The sequence below is a fragment of the Aulonocara sp. 'chitande type north' Nkhata Bay genome, linkage group LG15 (genome assembly GCF_057382095.1).
Source record: "Aulonocara sp. 'chitande type north' Nkhata Bay isolate Kocher_YH1m ecotype deep benthic linkage group LG15, A_spYH_male_GT1.1, whole genome shotgun sequence".
Taxonomy (NCBI): Eukaryota; Metazoa; Chordata; class Actinopteri; order Cichliformes; family Cichlidae; genus Aulonocara; species Aulonocara sp. 'chitande type north' Nkhata Bay.
Genome location: NC_141358.1, coordinates 35,381,017 through 35,403,155, shown reverse-complemented (window position 1 = coordinate 35,403,155; position 22,139 = coordinate 35,381,017). Strand labels below are relative to the sequence as shown.

Below are 22,139 nucleotides of genomic sequence, written 5' to 3'. Positions count from 1 at the left end.
CTTCGAGTGTAAATAGGACCTTAGGTGAGCTTACTAGAAATAGTTTTAAATGTATTTATTATAATTTATTGTATTTATGACACTGACACAATCAATGTGATCTCGTGAAATGCAAATCATTTCAAACCTTGACTTAAATGAAAAATTTATTTTGTTGTGCTAAAAAATGTTGAACGAAATACACAACTAGCCACTTTATTAGGTACACCTTCATGGTACAGGGTTGGACCCTTGTTTGCCTTCAGGTCTCTTTAATTCTTCATGCCTTGATTCCACAGTGTGCTTGAATCATTCCTCCGAGACTTTGATCCATTTTTGACATGATAGCGTCACATCAGAAGCTCTATATTTGTAAGCTGTAGATCCATGATGTGGATCTCCTGTTCCAGAGACACAATTCTCCCTTTCAAACCTTTTTTTTCTCCCCCAAATTTCTATTTTGTTAAGCTTGTCCAAACTTTCGCTGTTTGTAGGGTCCACTGTGCTCTTTTGCTCTTGTAGAGCATCTGTTTGATGTGCGTTCAGAGATGCTCTTCTGCAAACTGGGACGCTCTCCCCCAGACATGGCATCAACGAGAATAGCAGCTCCCTGGATTTTGCTGTTTTCAGATCGTTCTCTGTAAACCTTAGAGATGTTTGTGCAGGAAAATCGCAGCAGATCAGCAGTTTTCAAACACTCAGACCAGCCTCACATGATGTCAAGAGTCACATAAGTCACCATTCTTCCTGTGATGCTCAGTTTGAACTTCAATAGCTTGTCTTGACCATGTCTGCATGCTTCCATGTGATTGGCTGACTAGATAACTGGTGTACCTAACAAAGTGGATAACATGGCTAACTAACAGTTTTAAAACATATTGCTGGAATCATATTTAAAACTAACTTTAAAGTTTTCATTTTCATTCAGAAAATAGTTTGTTTTACTCTGCAGTTTCTCAGAGATTAGATGATCTGTAGGTATTCGCCGCCTTCATATCTTCAGCCTCTTTCTGAAACATTTTGATTTCTCTGGAATGATGAGATAAGTTTTTGTGCTCTTAAGCACACTATATATATTCCTCCAAATCCAGCTCTGCAACCCCACCAACAAAAGAACAGAAAACAAAAATCTCTCGGCTTATTGTTGCTGAAACAATACAGAAAGCGTCCGAGAATACTTACAGGTCGCTGGCAGTGGACGAGTTGCGGGACATAGTTTTGGGCGAAAGGTCGAAGTCTGAGTCAGAGCGATAGAGGAAGGACTCGCGGCGCTGACTGTGGGGAAAGTTGGCCTGAAGTACCAGACCAGAACCCGGGCTAGTCTGAGAGTCCAGTGGACTGCGACCCACCGACAGGCCATTCTCCACATCAAAACTACAGAGAAAAGAAAGAGAAGAGAGAAAAAATTAATAAGTATTCTGTTGTTCCTACCCACAAGCTAGCATCACAGCCTGATTTTTAATGAAATAATTCTGTTGCTTTCATTTATTTTATTTACATTTTTGGCGTGATTAAAATTGCATGCAGTGACTCAGAGGTCAGGTTAATACCTCTATTAGTATTAGCTGCTATTAACTGCTATAATTGTTGGCTACTTACTATAATATAATATTGAGCATAAAACCTAGCCAGAATAACAAAGAAATGCATAGTTCCTACTGTAGGAAAAAAGCACAAGAAATATATGAAAACATGAGACAGGCAGCAAAGATTTCACATATAAATCTCAGACAAACACAAATATTGTGATGCACAGCACTAACAGTTTCTGCAGCAGCTGCTGATCTGCATGTAGAGACAGAAAGGATAAGACCGTGGTGAGACAGGGTACAATTGCACCTCTATGGAACAGCTAAAGTTGAAAGTACAGTGCAGAGGGCTGCAAATCCAAATCAATTTCCCAAAGTGCCCCCAAATCATCATAATGGAATCTCTGACAGCAGACACAAAGGAGCTACAATTATAAAGTGACACAAGAACGGGGTTCATGCGGACTACCTGAAAATTATAGTAATACAATGCACAGGATGCCACTTTTATTGGCAGCACAATGGGAAAAAAATGTATTCAGATAGAGTGTCTCCTCTGAGTTTAAACAGGTGACCTTGTGATTACTGCTTTCACAATCTAGCACACACTCACGCACATCTTTCCCCTTCACCATCTCTGTTTGACGTCAACACTGGCACGTTGCCTCGGTGCAACGACAGCCAATAACCCACCCCGCCGCTCGCGCTCTTGCCCGTCATAGCAGCGACATCGAAATATGCCCCCAAGTGTTCAACAAAGAGTTGCTGAAAATAACCACACAGTATTTTTTTTTCCATATTTGCAAAATTTTGATTTTTTTATTGGTATGATAAAAGTGGGATTATGTCAATTCCAGAAAAGCCTCTGTCAGCAAACAGCAGCACAGCTGCAAATGATCAGATTGAATTCTTCTCAATTGCAGGTTTCACTATGACAGTAAATTCCCTTTCCCTCCTAATGCCTTTGAACCAAACCACACTTTTTTGTAACACGCTGTCCAAGCAAGAGCCAGCACGGCGCTGCAACCATTGTGGGCAGAGAGGAAGTGGAGGAGAACTCGACTTTGAGTGTTGTCTGGGGGAGTCAAAGCTTATCAGCTCGGAAATTCATCTTTTTCTGCTGATCTCTGCACTATTTGAAGCTCACCGTGAGCCAGCGTCCTCTCGGCTAAACCTCTTTCCTTCTAAGGAATTCACCTGACTGAGACCTCGGAGCTCCATTATGCGGCCGCTGCATGGGTACGATTAACAGACCGTCTTTATCAATTAGATACATTCTCATTCATGCAAACTCCCCCTTTCATAACAGCTGAAAACAGAGCACCAGTCGAGCAATGGAAGCTTGCTCCTGTGTCTATTTTTAGTGCAGCCTGCCTCCAGCGCTCCAGCAATAATATTGCGTGATAAATGAAAGATGGCCATTAAGCAATCGATGCTGAATGAAATGGGCCCAGTTCATAGAAACAGTGAGATACAGCGAGATCAGGAGGGGTTGGGGGAGGTGGGGGTGGTGATGAGGAGGGCTGTATCCAGCACAGTGATGTGCTCAGCACCTTGCATCTGATTGGTGCAATTTCCCGGAGGGTGGGTTGGTGGGGGTGATATGCAGCAGCAGGGCTTACCTCAATGATGCCACCCCACCACTACACCTCATTCAGCCCCACTCTACACACCTCCTCCACCCCCGGCTCGGTGTAATCGGCCGTGACGAGGCTCCATCAGAGGAGACCGGTGACGTCAGAAGCTAAAAATAGACCTGGCTGACAGGAAATAGGGGAACTGGGAGACTTGTGATGGTGCTTACGTAGATGCACCCCCACCCCCCCACCCCCCATCCCAATGCAGGGTGCAGATGATTTCACCCGTCCGCATGAATATATTTATGAAGGATGATATTTTAAATTCTACTAGGTGAATCCTAGTAGCCATACAGCTCTTTTCATTCCAATCGTACAGTCTGTGTTTTCTTTTTAGATATCGGCGTGAGCAAGTACGATGGCATTCAAGCACATTTCTCAAGGACATCGTGCAGGTGACACGGCAATTCGTAGCATACGTTTAAACTGTTGCTAAATTTCATTATGAGCAAGAGTCTTTTCTAAACCAGACCAGAGGATCCCACATTTAGAATTTCATGCAATACAATATTTTTGTTGAAATGTACAAGAAAATGACAAGTTTATTTGTGTTCACATCAAATTTTCCATAATGTTTAGGGGTAAATGACAAAGGCTAGATACAGATGTTTTTTTAACAAACACTCCTTAAAGTGGACTTGATGAATTTATATGAAGATAACTGCACAGCAAGACCTAAAATATGACAAATCAAGTGTGAAAGAGAATTTTGATGTGGCATAAAATAAAAACAAAATACAAAAAAATCTATACAAAGTTTTTCAGCAGCAGCAGCTCACTTCAGAAGGCTTCTGATAGTGAGACAACTCCCCCTACTGAGGAACAAGAAGTACTGCAATGGCCATTGTTTTTGTGGTATGCACAGCAGACAAGTTATGGTTTAAAATAAAAGAATCCTAATACTCAACTCATATCTCATCTCTTGCATCCTGATCCAGGTACAATGCATCTGGATCTATCTGAATTTTGTAAAACACTCTCCACGCAAGAGACTGGCGACCTGTTCAGAACTGCTCTCCCTATGACAGCTGGAACAGGCTCCAGCTATCTCTTGCTTCTCTGAATTGGAAAAGCAGGAAAGAAAATGGATAGATGGACCTGACTCCCAGTAATCTGGCAGTTTCTGTGTCTTCTGTAACACAGTTTTAATACAGTGTGGTTATACTTCCTTCCATCACCAGTAAAGCAGAGTGGTATTCACCAGATTTGACCATGATACACCTTAAATGCACTTACATGCGCTGTTACGCTGAGCTGTGTTAGACTTGTGACCTTTACCCTATGACAGTTGTGATAGTCACCAGCACTCCCGAGGAAGCGGACGGATGGATGTTAGAGTTAAGTTAAACAGCTCAGTCCTGGAAGTGCTTTTTAAGTTTTTTAAGGTGAATAGTAGAATTTGTTAATATTACGTAAATGACGTATTTGTAAAAATGCAGAAAATGTAGAAAGCGTCCCTTTTTTCACTGCACCACAGCTACTGTTAACAAGTGAATGGGCATCCACCCTTTAAACAGAATGACAGGCAGACATTCAGCCAGGCACACTGGCGTCTTGTTCAGTTACAGCGTACATAACACGCTGACCTTGGTCTGTCCCCTGACTCGAGCATTGTTCTTCCTTTCTCTGACGTACATTATGGGTCCCTTTTCTCTCACACACAAACACATCCCTTGACACCCACATCCTAAGCTCTGCTTTTGTTCCCAGGATGTTTAGTTTTTCCCCTTATCACTATATCAAAGAAGGGGGAAAAAAATATTTTGTCTGTAAACTAAATTAAAAAGAACTGCTTTTCTGGTTTTATGATCAGTTATTCTTTTGCTAGAAAAGTGAAGCTATGTCAGGCATTTTCAGATTCATGTTTCCCAATTGTGAGGATTTGCTGAGTTTTGTAATTCTAAATTAAATATTTTGGTTTTAAATTGTTTAAAAAATAATTTAGTGCATTTGTGTCCTTAATCTTGGAGCAACTTTTGAGTCTAAGTACAGATATACCCTGTATAAGTGGACCTTGAGCAAAAAGTTTAAAACCTGTCCGTATGCCATGAAATGAGATGCAGAACTGATTCCAGTTATTGTTCGTTTGTTGTTGTTGTTGCTTGTGATGTGCTCATGGGAAACCAGGCTGAGGGATTTCAGAAAACATTCTGTTGTGTGTGTGAGAGTGACCAGAGTCCAGATGTTATTTGATGGCTGAATGACACAGCCATCAAATAACAAACCGGCCTGTCCCCTCCGGGGGTTGGAGGTAAAAACACATACTTGCACACACACCCTCCCTCCTGTTTTCTTCCCTTGTAGCGTGGGAATTGGCCAAGGGGCCTCAAACATCACACCAGGAAGGAGACAAGAGGTGAGGGGGAGAGGAGGAAAACAGACCAGGGAATAATTTATACCACTGAGGCTCAGTCTTAGCAAATAGTGAGTTTTCTCCAAGGCTCAGGTTAGCATTAGAGTACAGTGTGTCTTCTCGTTGCATTATGTCACTAAGAAAGGAAAGACAGAGAAGCGTGTCTGTGTGACAGTCCAGGGAGTAAAGAGAGTTTGTTTGCTTTACACCTCAAGCCTATTGTATATTTGATCTGAACACAGCAGAAAAACAGCCTGCTTCCCTTCGTCCAGCAGCCTGCCAAACAGATCTTTCCTCTCACTGTCACTCTGTGCAGTTTGCACGCTCTGTGCGTGTGCGAACGTCATCACGACAGCAAGGCAGGGCACGGGAAGAACAAGCAGCGAAAGTATTTGTGCAAACCCAGATTTGAGCATTGCAAAAAGAAAGGAGGCCCTGTGTTCAAACTCTTCTCGCGCACAAACTGTGAATTCTAGTGAGTTAATGATAAACATGCTGCGCTACATTAGGGAGCAGAACATCATTTTCTGTGCTGATAAAAATGTGCTTTTTTTTCCTGAAAGAAAAATACATTACCCACACATGGGCAACAAGCAAAACACGCTAGATATCTTCCAGTTGTTCGTGATATCACCGGTGCTTTTCTTAGCCCTCCATTATCTTGCGAGGGCGTAGCAATCCTGTGAGAGTCACAGGATCGCACAAGGTGATCTTGGAAGTGATCTCCATTTATTCTGACAATAACAAATGAAATAGAAACAACAGCTTCAGGCTCATCTCCCACAGGGGAACAGTCCAAAAGAGTTAATCAGTGTGTGGAGCTAGCAGCAGGTTTAGAGTGGTCGCTGAATGGACACTTTTCACTCTTAGATCTCTATATGATTTGCCTCAGCATGCACAGTGTTTACAACTTACATACAGGACATAAACAGAATGTATTAAAATCAATAATGGTGTATAAATCAAATTAAGCTTTCCAAACTCCCAAATTTCTGTTGTTTCTAACAGTAAATGCACTGAATAAATAAATGTGGCGTTCCAATTAAGCATCCTGGAGCTAAACTGAAACCCCAAACTGCAATCAGTTACAGCACTGCCCGCTCACAGTTTCCAGAGAGCAGAAAAGGTGATTTTAATGAGTGGAATTTCTTCTCTACTTATACTGGTCACACGCTGTACAGTAAAATATCACTTTACACTTTACGGCAAGCATATTGTACCATCAGTGGAAACCCTAACAACCCTAACAAATCTATCAGCTCCTCTCTTTTATAAAACTGCACTGGAGCCGCACCTTCCTTAAGAGCCAGTTGCTCTTTCCATTCACCTGACCAGCCAGCCACTGCGGATCGCTGTCCAAACAGAGCACGCACTCTGCGTCCAACATCAACATCTGATCTCAGAGCAGCTCGTGTCTCTCTAAATATAGCCAAGGGGAGGAGAAGGTTGCTGAGAGTCAAACCAGCTGCTGTATTTATTATTTTTCTGTCACCTCTGACCTACAGGCAGAGGAAGGACTCTTGTCTCTGAAAACAGCAGAGCTCTGTTTTAATTGCTGTCACGAGAAACAAAGGAAGGAAGAAAGCGAGAGAAAAATTGGTGTCTGGGGCTGTGTGCATAAATTTAAAAAAAAGAAAAAAGTGTGACACAGTGTTTTGTGAAATCTGTTTGCAGCCAGTACAATGGTGCAGCTATTAACCACTACTGCAACACATCTCACACACATGAATCATCTTATAACATAAACCTAATGCACACATACTGACATAAAACACTCCAATCAGACCATCAGAATAAGAACTAATAGCATTTTTTGTCCTAGGATCACACCCTTTCATCCACATTTGAAAAGCTGAAACTCTGAACGCTTGAACCTCATTTTAATAAAAGATAATTTTGTAAAAGTGTGTGCCGTCTAACGTAACAGTAAGAAATTTGGCTTTTTTTTTTTTACAGACTTTTTACTGGTGTGGAGCTGAAGAGGTTAAAATTTTGGAGTTCAGGGTGCCTCAAAGGTTGATTCGCTCCTCCGGACGGGTATTGATCATGGAGGTCTATGTGCAGTGATTATCTCTGTCCATCCAGCCAGGCTGAAATCCATACAGTGGCTGATCAGCATTAACATCATTAGAAACTGGTTAGGTGGGTAACACACTAGGCCAGAATGACCCAGAGCTACACACACACACACACACACACACACACACACACACACACACACACAAAGGCAGTGTGTGATTACAGCCCCAGCGGTAGAGATCCAGATTTGGCTCCAGCATCGACCTGAAAATCGAACAGCCTTAAATCACACTGGTGCGCAACCGGACAGGCCGGTTTGGGGCACGAACAGACACGCATCCGTCTTTGCCCAGCAACAAGCCGTGCTGGGTGCCCCTTTAATCAAGTTCATACGCCAGTAATTGGCGCCTTTCAGTATACAGTGATTGAGTCCAGTGGTGAGGCAGGAGCATGCAACTTCCTCCTCTAATTAGCCAAGGGCAGCCCGGGAGCAGCCAATCACATCTCTGATCAGCAGGACACAACAAGATGGAGACAGCACAGAGAGAGTGTTTCTTCTAACCCTTTGTTTCCCGTGAGGGTGGAGAATCACACTTAGTAAATTTAACAGCTATGAATACTACATACTGTAGTAATGCATTAAAAGGACAAATAAAAAGAGAGCAAAATCTACTTACTATGTATTTATTGATGAGACATGCACTCATGCAATATACTCAATTGGAACAGGCAAGATACTGACCTTTCCAAGTGTATGAGGTGCCAGTCACAACATTACCTGTTCATGTTAACGCCATGTCTGTTGCCACCACTGAGGGCTACAGACTCACAATCCAGGCCTGTTGTAGTTTTTCATTAAATGATCCCAGTGCATTCAAACACATGGATTAGTTTATTTCTTAGGCTTAACAGGGACCCTAAGTTCAGGCACTGGTGTTGTTAGACAGAAGGTCTTATATTCCCATATTTTACTTATATTTTGCATGCATATCTTTGGCACAAATACAGTCCTAGATGATATCCGTTCCCCTACATATTCAACGTCTTTGTTAAACTTCCACAAAGCAAAAAACAAGAGACAAGCAGACTCTGAGTCACTTTTCCTCTATGTTAGTATTTCTTTCTTTACCTTATTGTTCCAGTTGTCTTGCAACTCCACTTCCCAAAAAAGGTTGCGTCATCTTTTTTCATATAGCTCGATTATTATTTAATTTTACCTGTCAAGCCAACTGAAGTGCGATCTCCGGGCTTTCCCTACCTGGCCTCCCGCTGTGTAGGCGGAGCCCTCAAGTCTATGTAGGTGATGGAGTTCACCTGTGACAAACTGAGCAGAAGCAGGCTGCATGTGGACACCTTAATTCCTCATTCGTTAAAAGTCCGGTCAACCAAACTATTGTCTACTGCGAGAAAACAATTGGACAGCGCCGCTTTGTTGAGTGTTTGCCTGGCTCTGAGTTGATCATCATTCCTGGAATCACACAGATGTCAGGATAACACTCAGTCCACTATTCTAGTAGTGATATTCAACATGAGTACACACACACACACACACACACACACACACACACACACACACACACACACACACACAGTCACACTTGACTGCTGACGTCAGTTGTGGTTTCATAGCTGTCGCTGCAATGCCGATCGACCAGCATGCAGGCCTGCAATTATTCCCAGCCCAACGCTCCTCTCACTGCAGCTTTGTTTTCCACCAAACACAAAGGATGCTATGAAACACGCTAAAGAGAAACCAGCTGGCCCGAGCTTGCAGACGCGGTGGGATTTCTGTCGACACGTGTTTGTTGTAGGAACGTAGAGGAGCGACTCTGGGGACTCTGAGTCGAGGCGTCCCGCGGTTCAGCGAGCTGAGCCATCATCTGTGAACTGGAAATGATTTGGGATCATGTCCAGGGAGCAGCCATCAATATTTCCTGTCCTCACATCAGGGCACATCCTTTGTCACAAAACGGGAGATTAATGATGGAGCCTGTTATATTTGTCTTGAAGGTGCTAAATAAACCTCTATGTAAGACAAGAACCAACTGGAGAGGAGAACTTGTAAAGATGTATGGCATCATCGTTGTGTCACATACGAAAAGCTACATCTGGATGACAGATTGAGTGAATTCAGACACAAGATCAGAAGACTAAAGCACCAACTGGGAGGGGGTCAAATGTCAGTGCCGATAAACATTTATAGGGTCCACTGAAAGCCTTACATATAGATAGGCCATGTTTGCCAACCAACTATTATCACAAGACCAAAGTTCCAGTACAATATCTAACTTAGTTACATAATTACAATAAACTAGAGAGCTTCAAAAAGGCCTGAAAGCTCAGGTAAAAACTCTTTGAAAAGTAAGTAACTTTAAAAATAAAATAAAATAAATTATTCAATTTTCTTGCCACCTCCGTCTAAGTGGAAAGCTGGCTGAAATACCCTCTCTGCTTTGTAGCACATCCAGGTCCTCGGGGAAATACTTAACCAGAACAATATATGCCATTTTACGCTTTTTGGAAGAGTAGTTACTATTGTTGAGATTTGTAAAACCCACCAAACCCATACAGTTTAAAGAAACCCTGCAAAAATAGAGCCAACAGAGCAGATATACATATCAGTGTGATATGGCAAACACGGGCTGAGATATGCCTGTGACGAGCATGAGTTATACAGATGGAGCTGGTGCAGGTGAGTAAAGCCTAAGCAGCTGCAGGGGCATAATGAGAGCACTGATACTGTCAGCTGATACTCACTGCTGACTCATTCTCACTGTGAGCACAACTCCACAACTGCAACAGCTAACATTACTCTCTATTTACATTATGTGGGAATACATACTGGCAGCTCACGGTGACCTGTGACCATACGGGGAGCGAGCTGTGCATCGCTTTTCCGTGTGTTGACATGGCCTGGGGCCCATGGCACCGGCCAAGCTGCTGCAACGCCACCAAAGGTCAGCTCTCATTGCTGAACTACTGGGAGGGGACAGGCAGAAAGCACGAAAAGTCACACGACACCTTTTCTGAGACGATGCTGCTGTTTGATTCCACGTCTGATTTTGATTATTATTATTTTTCTTTGTGAATAAAAAAATAAATAAATCACACGACGGATGTTGATAAAATGTTTCTTTTAAATGAGCTAACTGGTCATCATGTTTAAGTAGATAAATATGTTTTACGTGTGAATCTAATAAGAGTACTTTTGGAGACGTCTTGCGTTTTTCAACTCTTACCACCTGCAGCTAGGACACAATAAAAAGATATCAGCTCAGTTTTACTACTTACAAATGACTGCCTGTGAGGTCAGTGGTTTGGCATTTGATTTTCTGGAACATCTACACGTGAATCTGATAGTAGATGCTCATATTTAGAAACATTACAGGTAACACTGTGGTCTGGCATTTTACAACAACAAGGGAACCCGTCTGCAGGGCAATGCAACAGTCGGCATTGTAGTATGGATCTGACTTTGTGAGGCAGCACTATAAAGTATGTCGCTTTACAAGCAGCAAAGACCATTTCACTGTCATCTTCATGCAAACACCAAACACTTCCGAGCCCATCCACTGAAACCTGTCTGCTCTCACCTTCAACAGAGATCGCACTGAAATTCACTGAAAAACTAAAAAAACAATTCCATCTGTTTACATATAAAAAATCTATATATATCTATCTATATATATATATATATATCTATATATATATATATATATATATATATATATATATATATGTATATATATATATATATATATATATATATATATATACATATATAAAAATATAAATATATATATAAATCTTAATCTGTTTAATGTGCAGTTTTAATTTGTGCAAACATTTGCAACATTAGCCATAATTTCACAATTTAGTCATTAAAAATGTGTCATGCAATTCATATCATTTTTTAAGGGTAAAAATGCTGATGAGGTACAAGTCTCAAAAACTCACAAGAGGACATGTACCAAATATGATATTCTTGGCTTTAAAGGGTTAAAATATACATTTATGATTAAATCAGGACAATATAACATCTAGCAAGATTTCCAAGATTTTGATTTTTTATTTTAATTATATTCTGATTACAGCTACAACATAATGTAAGATGTAGCTTTTTTTTTTTAATTTAATTTAAATAAATGACTGAAAATGACCATATTGGTCAAAATGCTTACTTTGACAAGGCTGCAACCTAAAAGTAAGAAAGAAGTCATGATGTCTATTTTACTTTTTGCCACCACAGGCCTTACAGTCTCCTTCATTAAAAAACAAACAAACAAAAAAACTTTATTGGAATTTAAATTGTCAGTGACAAACGGGGGCTTGGTATTGAACTCTAGTATTGAAGTCACAATGCAGAATTACCACTAAAATACTTTTATCAGTTCCTAAGGCTCTCAGTGGTTTGGCCCCTCAGTACACCTCCTGTTTGCTTACTGTTCACAGTCCGGTCATTCCCCTCAGTTCATCAGCTGCAGATCTTTGAACTGTTCCCAGAATCAGATCTAAGTGAGCTGAAGGTGCTTTTAGTCACTGTGGTGCTGTTCTTTGGAACAAGCTCCCAGCTGATCAATTAAATTGTGCATCAAAAGCATTAAATAAATCTATTTTTATCTACGCAGTCCTACAGTAAATAGGAGCTTTTTCTTTTGTTCATTATATTTTGTTTCCTTTTAGGAACTGTAAATGTGTTTTTACTGGTCCTCATTTAGTTTGCATGTAATGAAATGTGCTATATAAATAAAATTTCCACTGCCACAAGATACACTTAAAAAATTGTACTATGCCTGCTCAGTTCTTAAAGACAACCTTGCGAACATGCTATGGTTGAAGAACAGAAGCAGACACTGAGAAAATATTCAAGCCCAGAACGAAAAGATATTCAGGCTGCCAAAAACAGCAAATCTTTACACTGGAGAAACTGAAAAGAGGCGACAAATAATAATAATAAAAAAGTCGCTTGCATGTGGACTATTTTTTAACTGAAAAATTATCGCATCATTAGTCTATAGAAACAAAATTTTTAAACTAAACAATTAATCAGACAAATATTTTATTAAATATTAATCAATAACTAAAATGTTGTTCCGGGTCCAAGTATTTCCCACAATACTTACAGTCAAGTACTATATACAGTACTAATAGTATGTGTACAGTATAGGTCAGAACAAGAAAAGACAAGACGTAACGCGGTGCTATGAGTCGTCGCGCAGCGTCAGTGTCAGTGGGGGAAAAAAAAAAAATCAGGACATAATTAGAAGGGAGGTGAGTGATACATCGTCACTGACGCTTTTCCACTCTCAGCAAACTCCCCCTTAATCATAACCCTAAAGGCAAAAGCTAAATATTTGCACTCTCTGAAGACTCTCTGTAAAAGTACTACTAAAAGTAGTAGGTTTCCCTGTTAAACAGATTTGGCAGATTACACTCCACGTTGAGCTCTCCTTTATGCGGTTCATCCATCAGGCCTATAAATACGTCCAGCTCAGCATTCATTAGGTATCTGCCTTTGAAGGTTTTTTGTTTTTATTGGTGGGTTGACATTATAAAATCACTTTGATCCCCCTCCCTGTCAAACACGGCTTATGTCGTCATTACTTTTCTGGAAGGTCAGCTGCAGAATTAGTCATATTTCCTTCTGTGCTCTTAAAGCAGCGGACACTTTCAGGTATACTCATACGTGTTGTAACACATGAGGATGTGTCAACTATACAGAGTTGTTTTTTATGTCATATAGAGATGTCGTTACATATTTCTGTATCTACAACTTCTACATCCATCCATCCAGATTCTGCACATTCAGGCGTCAGCTGTTCCTTCTTCAATCATCTTAAAAAAAACTTCTCTGTTTTGTAAAATCACTACAAATATGGACAATGGTCATACTCTAAACAGTCAGTATTTAAAGTATCAGAGGAAACGAGCTGAGGTGGTCAAGCAGCGGGTTAAGCTGAAATTCATGTATAAATGACGACTATATAAGACGCACACACACAGATTTACAAGAAACTGATTCATAAATTCCAAAGATCTCATCAGTCCATCTGACTCACCATTAGAATTGCAAACCGCACAGACAAACTCTGATGACTTTGTCATTGTGAGCTAAAAGCCACTGTGTGATTGCATATTTTCCACTCATATGCACATGTCACTCTCTATTCCGTTAATGTCCTGGAATAAAATGATTTGGATCCAGGAGATGAAGAACATTTTTGCACAGTGTGAACATCAGGGGCTTGTTTGGATGTAAAGATACTGTGCTTGTTAAATAACAATATCAAAGTATTCATTGTATGTTGCTTTAAAGGGAAACTAACACACGTACTGAGAGTGCAGCTTGATGATATGAACACTAAAAGAAAACACGATGTAAATGCCACATACTGGAGGATACACCGCTTTGAATTTCATTCTAATTTCTCTAACCTAAATAGACATAAATACACATAAAATAATATGATGCATTAATGCTATTTTAGGTTAAAAAATGCTCTAGTTCTTCATTATGTTGCGGGGGCCAAGTTACAGTTAAACCCATAACTTTAGTTATTTTAAGTTAATATAAAAGAACTTTACTTTGTGTGAAAGAACTGAAAAGCTTTCTTAAGAAAAACAAAAAAGTTCAGACACCAGTGTGCTCAGGGTTGTGCAACAACAACATCTGGATTGAAACCACATCTGGCCTACCGCCTGCGCTTTTGAACGATGTCGATGGGACGGTTGACGGCGCACGGCGACCCGCAGATATTCCCGTTCCGCATTTTGAAGTAGCGATCCTGGACCGAGGGCGTCAGATACACACAGTTAGTTGGTAAACTCATGTCTACAGTTTGTCTCTCAGCTGCTTTTGTTCTCCACTAATTATCCTTTTCCTCCTCCTCCGGGCGCTCCTCTGCTCCTCGGCTCCCACGCGCTCTCTTCTCTCCCTTCACGGCACACCGGGTTTCCACTGACACGCGGGCAGATGGAGGAAAGCCCTCCTCGGTGTGTTTTGGCAACATGACTCCAGTCCGGCGTTTGGAGAGGGCGAAGAAAGGAAAAGGGATCAAAGCAGTGTGGGTTTTAAAGAGTCATTTCCTCAGCGTCATGCTGCTGTTTCATGCGGTGGAACACAGAAAAGCTAAACAAGAGCAGAGCGTGAGGAGGCTTCTTTCTAATCCACGTTGAGGAGTTCAGAGCTGAACTCTCCCTCCCTCTGGAGACACGCTCCTTTCTCCCTCCCTCTGTCTCACTCTGTCTCCTCCTTCCAGGCACATGGACTACTGAGGCTTTAAAAAAGACATGAACTATGTACATGTGCATGTACAGTCTGTGTGGGTTAGAGAGGGGACTGATATGGGTGTATTTGCTTTCAGTTGGAGTAGCTTCATTGTGTGCATGTGGATATACTTCTGCCATATATCTCAGCGAGGACCAGTTTGAGTTTCAATGAGAACTGTGAGGCAGCCTTCGCCTTTTAAGATCCCTTTAAAGAATTCAGTTTTGGTTTAGGGCAGGATTGCGAGCTTAGTTTGATTGTTAAGTAGGGAGGGAAAGTATTATGTAAATGAATGCTGGCACAAAGACATGTACGTATGTGTATTTTATAAGCAGTGTATGTGTGCGTAAAAGAAGAGGTGTGTCTCCCATCTTACTTATTTGCAGAATCAACAAACACACATGAGTCATGAAGCATTCCTGCCTCACACCTCAAAAATGTCATCACTTCATTCATTACATATGAATATGAAAAAATTCACCCTATTTACTGTATGAATTTTCCAATTATTGCCATTGTGAGGTCACAATAACCTTTGACCTTTAAGGAGGATCTAGTCAGTTCCTCGAGTCCAAGTGATCATGTGAGACAAATTTAGAAAACTACATCTATGTGCAACAGGAACCATTGACACTCTGACGACATGATGGCCAGACTTGTGTGGGAAAGTATCAAGTACTTTTAAAGTATTTTCAAAAGAAAAGCGAGCAAAGTCGCTTAGTGCATCTGAGGAGCAACATTCAAACAGCAGTGTGTTAGCAGGTTTAATTAGATATTCCCCCTTTTTGTGAAATACTTCAGCCTGCAGCAGCTCTAGCACACCAGCACCAGTCAGTCTCACGACACAGAGCGGTGGACTTGCTGGACTCGGTGATCTCACCAACTGGCTGGCCCGCTGCTGTCGACACTGCAGGCAAATATTTGTCTTTTGAGACAGTGGGCCGGAGCCTGGGTCAGACGTGTTGGCAGGCACACGGGAGAGGAGGTGGAGCAGAGGGGGATTTAAATGTCAACCCGCTTTTTAAAAAAATGGTTGGCTAACGATGCAGCCAGATGTTGTGACGTAGTCACAAAGGGGGGACGCAGATGTTTCACCCTAATCTCTGAACTTTTAAGTGGCTAGTTGTGACGAAGTCTTTCTGTGCGGAGCTATTTCTCAATGGCTGGTGTTCCCACAAAGCCACACTTTAATAGCATAGCAATCATCTTTAACTTCAGCAACAATTTTTTTTAATCAGTGAAGATTAAAACAAAAAGAAAGCTCATTATTCATGGCAGGTAAGCTCGCAGTTTCTGTGCTACTCCAGTGTAAGTAACGGGTCTAAGAAACCCTCCAAACACCACCTCTCTCTCTCTGGGACATTGCTGCTGGATGGGCTGCTCAAATCTATGAAAAACATAATAATTCAAGGTGATCAGGAACATGTCTGTGGACACATAAGAACCACACTTTTTACCAGCTTATTATACCGTTATGCTGTATCCTGTGTGACTGTAATCATAACTGACCTCCTTCTAGCCTCCCAAAAGAACTGGGTCAGACGCTGGTCCCTCTAAACCAGAGCAGCCTAATAATGACGTCAACACACTTATAAAAACTTTCCCTGCACCTAAGTCAGGGACTCCATTCATGTGAATAAAGCATAATAAAAATAAATAAATCAAACTGGTCAGCCGTCACTCATCGTGGAAATTATAATTGCAAACAGAATCACTGGCAACAGTTTTATTGGAATCAAACAATCAAGAGCACATTTGGTTTGCTCCTGTAAATGCAGACAGAGTAGGGCACTCTAAACTGTCACTGTCAATAAAGACATAAAACATCCCTACAAGCAAACCTCCTGCAAACCCATAAAACACATTAAGACTGAATTCCCTTCCAGCCATCTGGCATAAGGTTTTCCAAGAAGCCCAAGAACCATGCATCAATCAGGCTTAACAATATGACCACCTGCCAAATATTTTGCTGCCAAAACAGCACTGAGCCATCAAAGCACGGAGCCTTACAGGCGTGGTATCTGGCACCAAGAAATTAGCAGCAGATCCTTTAAATCCGGTACGTTGCAAGGCGAGGCCATGGATCGGACTTGTTTGTCCAGCACATCTCACAGACGCTCGGACTGGATTGAGATACAGGAAATGTGCTTGTTGACACCGTTCTATCAGAACCAGCATTTAATTTTTCTGCAATTTGAACTAAAGTAGCTCGTCTGTTGGATTGGGCCACAAAGGCCAGCCTTCGCTCCCCAGATGAAACACTGGGCTTTGGCCTCCAACGATCCTGTTGCTGGTTCATCGCTGTTCCTTCCTTGGACCATTTTTGACAGATACTGACCACTCCAGATTTGGAACACCCCACAAGAGCTGCAGTTTTTGGAGATGCTCTGATCCAGTCGTCTAACCGTGACAGTTTAGCCTTACATCTGCCAATGTTTCCTGTTACTAACAGATCAACTCACTGCTCCCTAAAATGTCCCACCCAATAACAGGTGCCACGCTGAAGAGATAATCAGTGTTTTTCAGTTCACTTGTCAATGGTCATGATGTTATGCCTGATCGCCACACACACACACACACACACACACACACACACACACACACACACACACACACACACACACACACACACACACACACACACACACACACAAATTCAGATGTTCAGATGTTGGGTTTGGCAAAATAAAGACTAATCCATCTGCTTAGTCCGCAACAATAATATGATAAATATTTCCTGGTTTGTAAAGGACAGTCTACCTGGAACAGCAGCAGCTCCTCTGGGCGTCTGGTTACACTTTTTGGCATCAGACCATTTTCGGTCAGGGACACAACGTCAGCGAGTGCCTGGTGTTTTCTGGGAAGTCTTATTTTCACAATTGCTTCTTGTTCATTTTCCCACATTCCAGTTTATCTCGGAATGCAGATTCCCAGTTTATAGTTTTGTTGAGTTGATTAAATTGAAAAGGAAGGCCTCACAGAGCTAAAGTGGCATTACTAGAATGCAGAATATTTTCAAAAAGGTGAAAAACTAAAGCACAGAGGTACAATTCATTCCTCCCTACTCCTGCATTTTTCCAGCGCTGTCTTAAAGGCCATTTGTAATATCTGGAAAGACAGAATAAACTTATTTTGTTCCGCATGCTGTGATTTCTGGTATCATATTTAAATATTTGTAGTTAAACTAAATGAAAACTCCTGTTGTTTCTCCCCTCCAATGCTGGCATCTGTCCTTGTGAAATGTTCCTGTGTTGGACCTCTAAACAGATGCCAGCGTGGAGATTTGCTGAGAATGAGGTGTTTGTGAGGCCGCTGTGTAACCAAATCCAACTGGCCAAATGACTTCCACGGCCCAGCTGGCTGCAGGCTCCTATGACATTACCTCTGCTAATGAGAATGAGCTGTGAGGGCAGAGTGTCATGAGCGTGTGTGTCTGAAAGTGTGAGAAAGTGTTTGAGGAACTTTTCAGTACAATGAAGTTTTGTTTAACTCCTCCTTTAAGGATCTTTTAGTGCGCTCTGCATCGGAAAGCAGGGAGAGTCTATTCTACAGTTAAAGACGCGAACAGTAAGACAGCAGCACAGATATTCTTGCGCCACCTTGTGCAGAAATCTGTGGTGACACAGTGAAGTGCACGCACAAACTTTAAAATACTATTTTCTAATTCAGTATTTTCCAAATGCATTCATACCACATCATTTATAATGAATTCTTAACATACTTTTAGACCTATTACTACCATCTTTGGTTATTCAGGAGTTCACACACTCCTCTTGATGGACTCAGGTCCTGTATCTCCTATAACACACACAACAGTCTTATCTATACCAACTCTTATCATTAGTTTTTTAACATTTATGTTTACTTGTCCAACGCAAGTTAATAAGATGATGAATGAATATGAAATGTGGACATTGTGCAAACAGGAGTTTTGTAAAGCCACAGTTGTGACTAAGCTGAGCTGACAGGCCAGCAGAGGTTGCTGTTTGCCAGTAAACTAAATGGAGGAAAGCCAGACACACACACACATGCACACACACACACACATATATAAACAATGCAACAGATCTCTGCACTCGTTAGCACAAATGAGAGTAGAAATTGCAATAATTTTAAAGAGTCAGCATCACAGTCTCCTTGTACTGATGGATAGCGAGGTAAACATCAACAGTACGTGATGTGAAAAGTGAATTATTAAAAAACAAAACAAAACTCAAGAGCCTATCATCAGTAATAACCCAGCAATAAAAAAATATCACATCTCTACTTCAAGAACTGATTTAACGCACACCCTGTAGCCCAAGATGACCTCACACACTCTTTGGTGGAACAATCAGTATGGATTTTGTGACTGGCGGCTATGGCTGTGTGCACGCAAGGAACGACAAACACGTGTCACATTCACGTGTTATTTGCTGCCAGCCTCTGGTGGGGCTGGGGGAACAAATTTAGGCTCGGGGGGTTTATTTTGGGGGTCTGGTGTGTTATTGTGGTATCAACCCCCCACCCCACATCTCCCCTGCCCTGCTTAGACTCAACTGTGGCGGCACTAGGTCAAAAGTCAGTCCTAATATTAGTTTACTTGTTACAAACTGGGTCTAATGGGTAACTGGTTACTGATATTCTCTGTCAACCTGCCAAATCACAAAGTACTAAATATTCCAATATCCCTCATCTTAAAACACAAAAATTAAAGCATTTCACACAACTTAGAGCTTTGAAGCTGAAACTATTTCCCAAAAAAAGATTTTCTCTTATTTTGTAATTAAGAAAACTGAGTTATGTGACAACAGTCGTAATTCAAAAATAAGGAGCCCCAACAAATCCACTAAAAGTAATTCTAAGAGTAATATTAAATATAAAGACGTTTAGGAGGATTTAACTGGATTAATACTCCTAGTTCGCAGATCATGGTCACGGAGGTAAAGGTGTGGTTTTGCTGAGATGTGGCGTGCATAACTGAGTGAACTGCTGAACTGGCAGAAAAGAAGAAACCTTTGGCCCTCAGATTTCACCTCAGTTTACCAGCAGGGAGGGCAAAAACAGGCATGAGCAGTCGAGTTTGAATACACACAAACACAGCACAATAAGATCTACAGAAGGCGTGTGTGCAGTGAGAACTTGTGCAGAAAACTTGCTTATAACTTAAGAGACGTGCAGACGCACAGAAGCCAGTGAGGGATTATCATTAGAGTCAGCTCCTCATTGTGACGTCAGGAATAACTAACGTCACATCTGTCCAAAACATCTGCCTCCTGCTTGGAAACATCAGTGAGAAAAGTTTGTTATTCATGAAGCGGAGGGCACACAATCAGTCGACTATTTGAGCAACTTCATCGTGCAATAAAATGTGCGTGACTTGCAGCAGAAACAGGAAGTCTGTTGGCTGGAACTTACCACAAATGTAACTTGCTTCCTCTTGAAAGCTGCTGGTTTTAATGCAAGCAAATACAAAATAATTGCATTTTAAAAAACACCAAATCACAACTTTAAAAACAATGCATTGGCATTGTCAAAGAAGTTGGTACTATGAAATCTAAGTTCCAATTACCAAAATTGTATAATCATTTGAATATTTATCAGCTGCTACACGCCAGCTCTCTGCTGCTGTTTTTTTTTTAAAAAAAAGTGAGATCTCATGCCAGAGTGCCTACTTTATCTGCAACAGCCTTCTCTGGGATGTGTGTTTGTTTAAAAAATTATTATCTACAGTCTATTTTCCATGTTTCTTACTGTCGCAGTGACACTACAAGTGCAGGTCTCTGAGCCAATCTCGCTGAGCAGCCTATCTGAACACTCCCTCTCATGAATACGAGTGCCAAGGAGATGCAGGATGCAGAGTTTAGGAACATACCCCAAGCACGAGTGTCTCCGACCGTGTCCAAAACCAGTCAGCCCTCCTTTCCTTGTCAATCGGAGGTCTTTGTTCATTGTCCCTCGAGCGCCTGACTCATATGAGACACTTTGGGCTGTAATGAAAATAAACTGCACATCTGATCTGAGCCTCTTACAACAGTTCTTCACAGTTTAGTTATTTTTCTCCCGTAAACCTCCGGGGGTATCTGGATCGGCTCCATGAAGTTTTGCGCGCCGATAAACCAAAAAACATGAAGATTCCAGGTGAGAGGCAAAAAGAAAATGGAAAGGATCAGATAGAGAGCAGATCTGCCCAATCTTCTGTTCCTCGGGATGCGGGAAGAGAAATCGTGGAATGCTGCAGAGTTTCTGCGCCGAGGTTTCAGGCAAGCCCCAACAAGGCAGACAGGAGTGTGATATTCAATTAGTCTCCACAAGCAAGAAGCACACATGCAGCTGTTGTAACTGTAGACTCAACTGAATTGAAGGATTTTCCACAGTTGTCTGTCCATTCTCATTGATTTGTTGTTGTAAATACCCAAACTAATCCCAGACATGACACTGACAGCATTCCTGAAGGGGTTTTCAGTAGTACAACTCCAAAACAGAGAGAAAACAGGCGACCTGTAGAGAAGTCTGAAAATTTTGAAAGTAGTGTTTCTCTACTTCTCTGTCAGGCACTCACTCACTGTTCGCAGGAAAGGGGAAGGGTTGAGCCACTTCTGAGAGCAGTGACACTGCAGGGTAGCGTCAGTGAGGGTTTGACCTCTTCCTTTGGCAGTGCAAACACTGGAGGAATCCCCCGAGGTCGCTGTGGGAGCTGAGGACAGACCACCACGAGCTCCAATCTGTCTAGTACAGGATATCCAATGTCAAGATGTTCAAGTTACAAACTGGTCGCGTTTCGAGCCACACTTGCAGCTTTCCAAAGAAAAACCTCAAAGAGAGAAAATGCTCCCACATTTAGAGAGTTACAGGGCTGCACAACATTTCGGTGTGTCCCAACTTGTTAAAGGGAGATCTGACTCGACTGTGTGGCTGGCGGGTGTTTTTGTGTCTGGCAGAGCTAGCTTGACGCAGCCTTCGTTGACACGTGAGATCAACATGCTGCCTGACCCAATACCCTCCTTTTGTTGCCCTGCAGCTACATAATTATAGAGGTTATTGTTAGAGTTGGTGCTGGGCAGGGTGGCAACGGGGGCTGGGTGGGCCTGACAAAACACATGTTAGGATTTACGGCAAAAAAACGTGGATAAACTAACCATAGGGAGAAAGCCCTGAGTTTCAACTTGTGCAGTTTTTATCACCGGCAAGTTTCAGATTCAAAGACAATCAAAGAAGGGCCGCACCTAACAGATTAGTCTGCAGGTTATTGCTTTTGCTCAATCAATCAGTTGTTTGATTTATGGAATGAAAAAAATAGAGAAATCCAGTCTTTGCAGTGCTGTGGAAACCGCTGGGTCAAGACGTCATAAATGCAAACGTTTTTGCAGGAGTGG

The 22,139-nt window shown here is 41.7% G+C and overlaps 1 protein-coding gene across 13 annotated transcripts in view; it reads right to left on the bottom strand.

Annotated features, from left to right (window-relative positions):
- LOC147313519 (3',5'-cyclic-AMP phosphodiesterase 4C-like) overlaps positions 1-22,139 on the bottom strand; it is a 94,135-nt gene that overhangs the window by 21,865 nt on the left and 50,131 nt on the right. For 8 of the 13 annotated variants that reach the window (XM_086263128.1, XM_086263129.1, XM_086263131.1 and 5 more), the window contains one exon: positions 1,162-1,353. In XM_086263128.1, coding sequence (XP_086119254.1) covers positions 1,162-1,353 — 192 coding nt within the window. The other 5 variants (XM_086263136.1, XM_086263133.1, XM_086263138.1 and 2 more) reach the window with 5 other exon arrangements.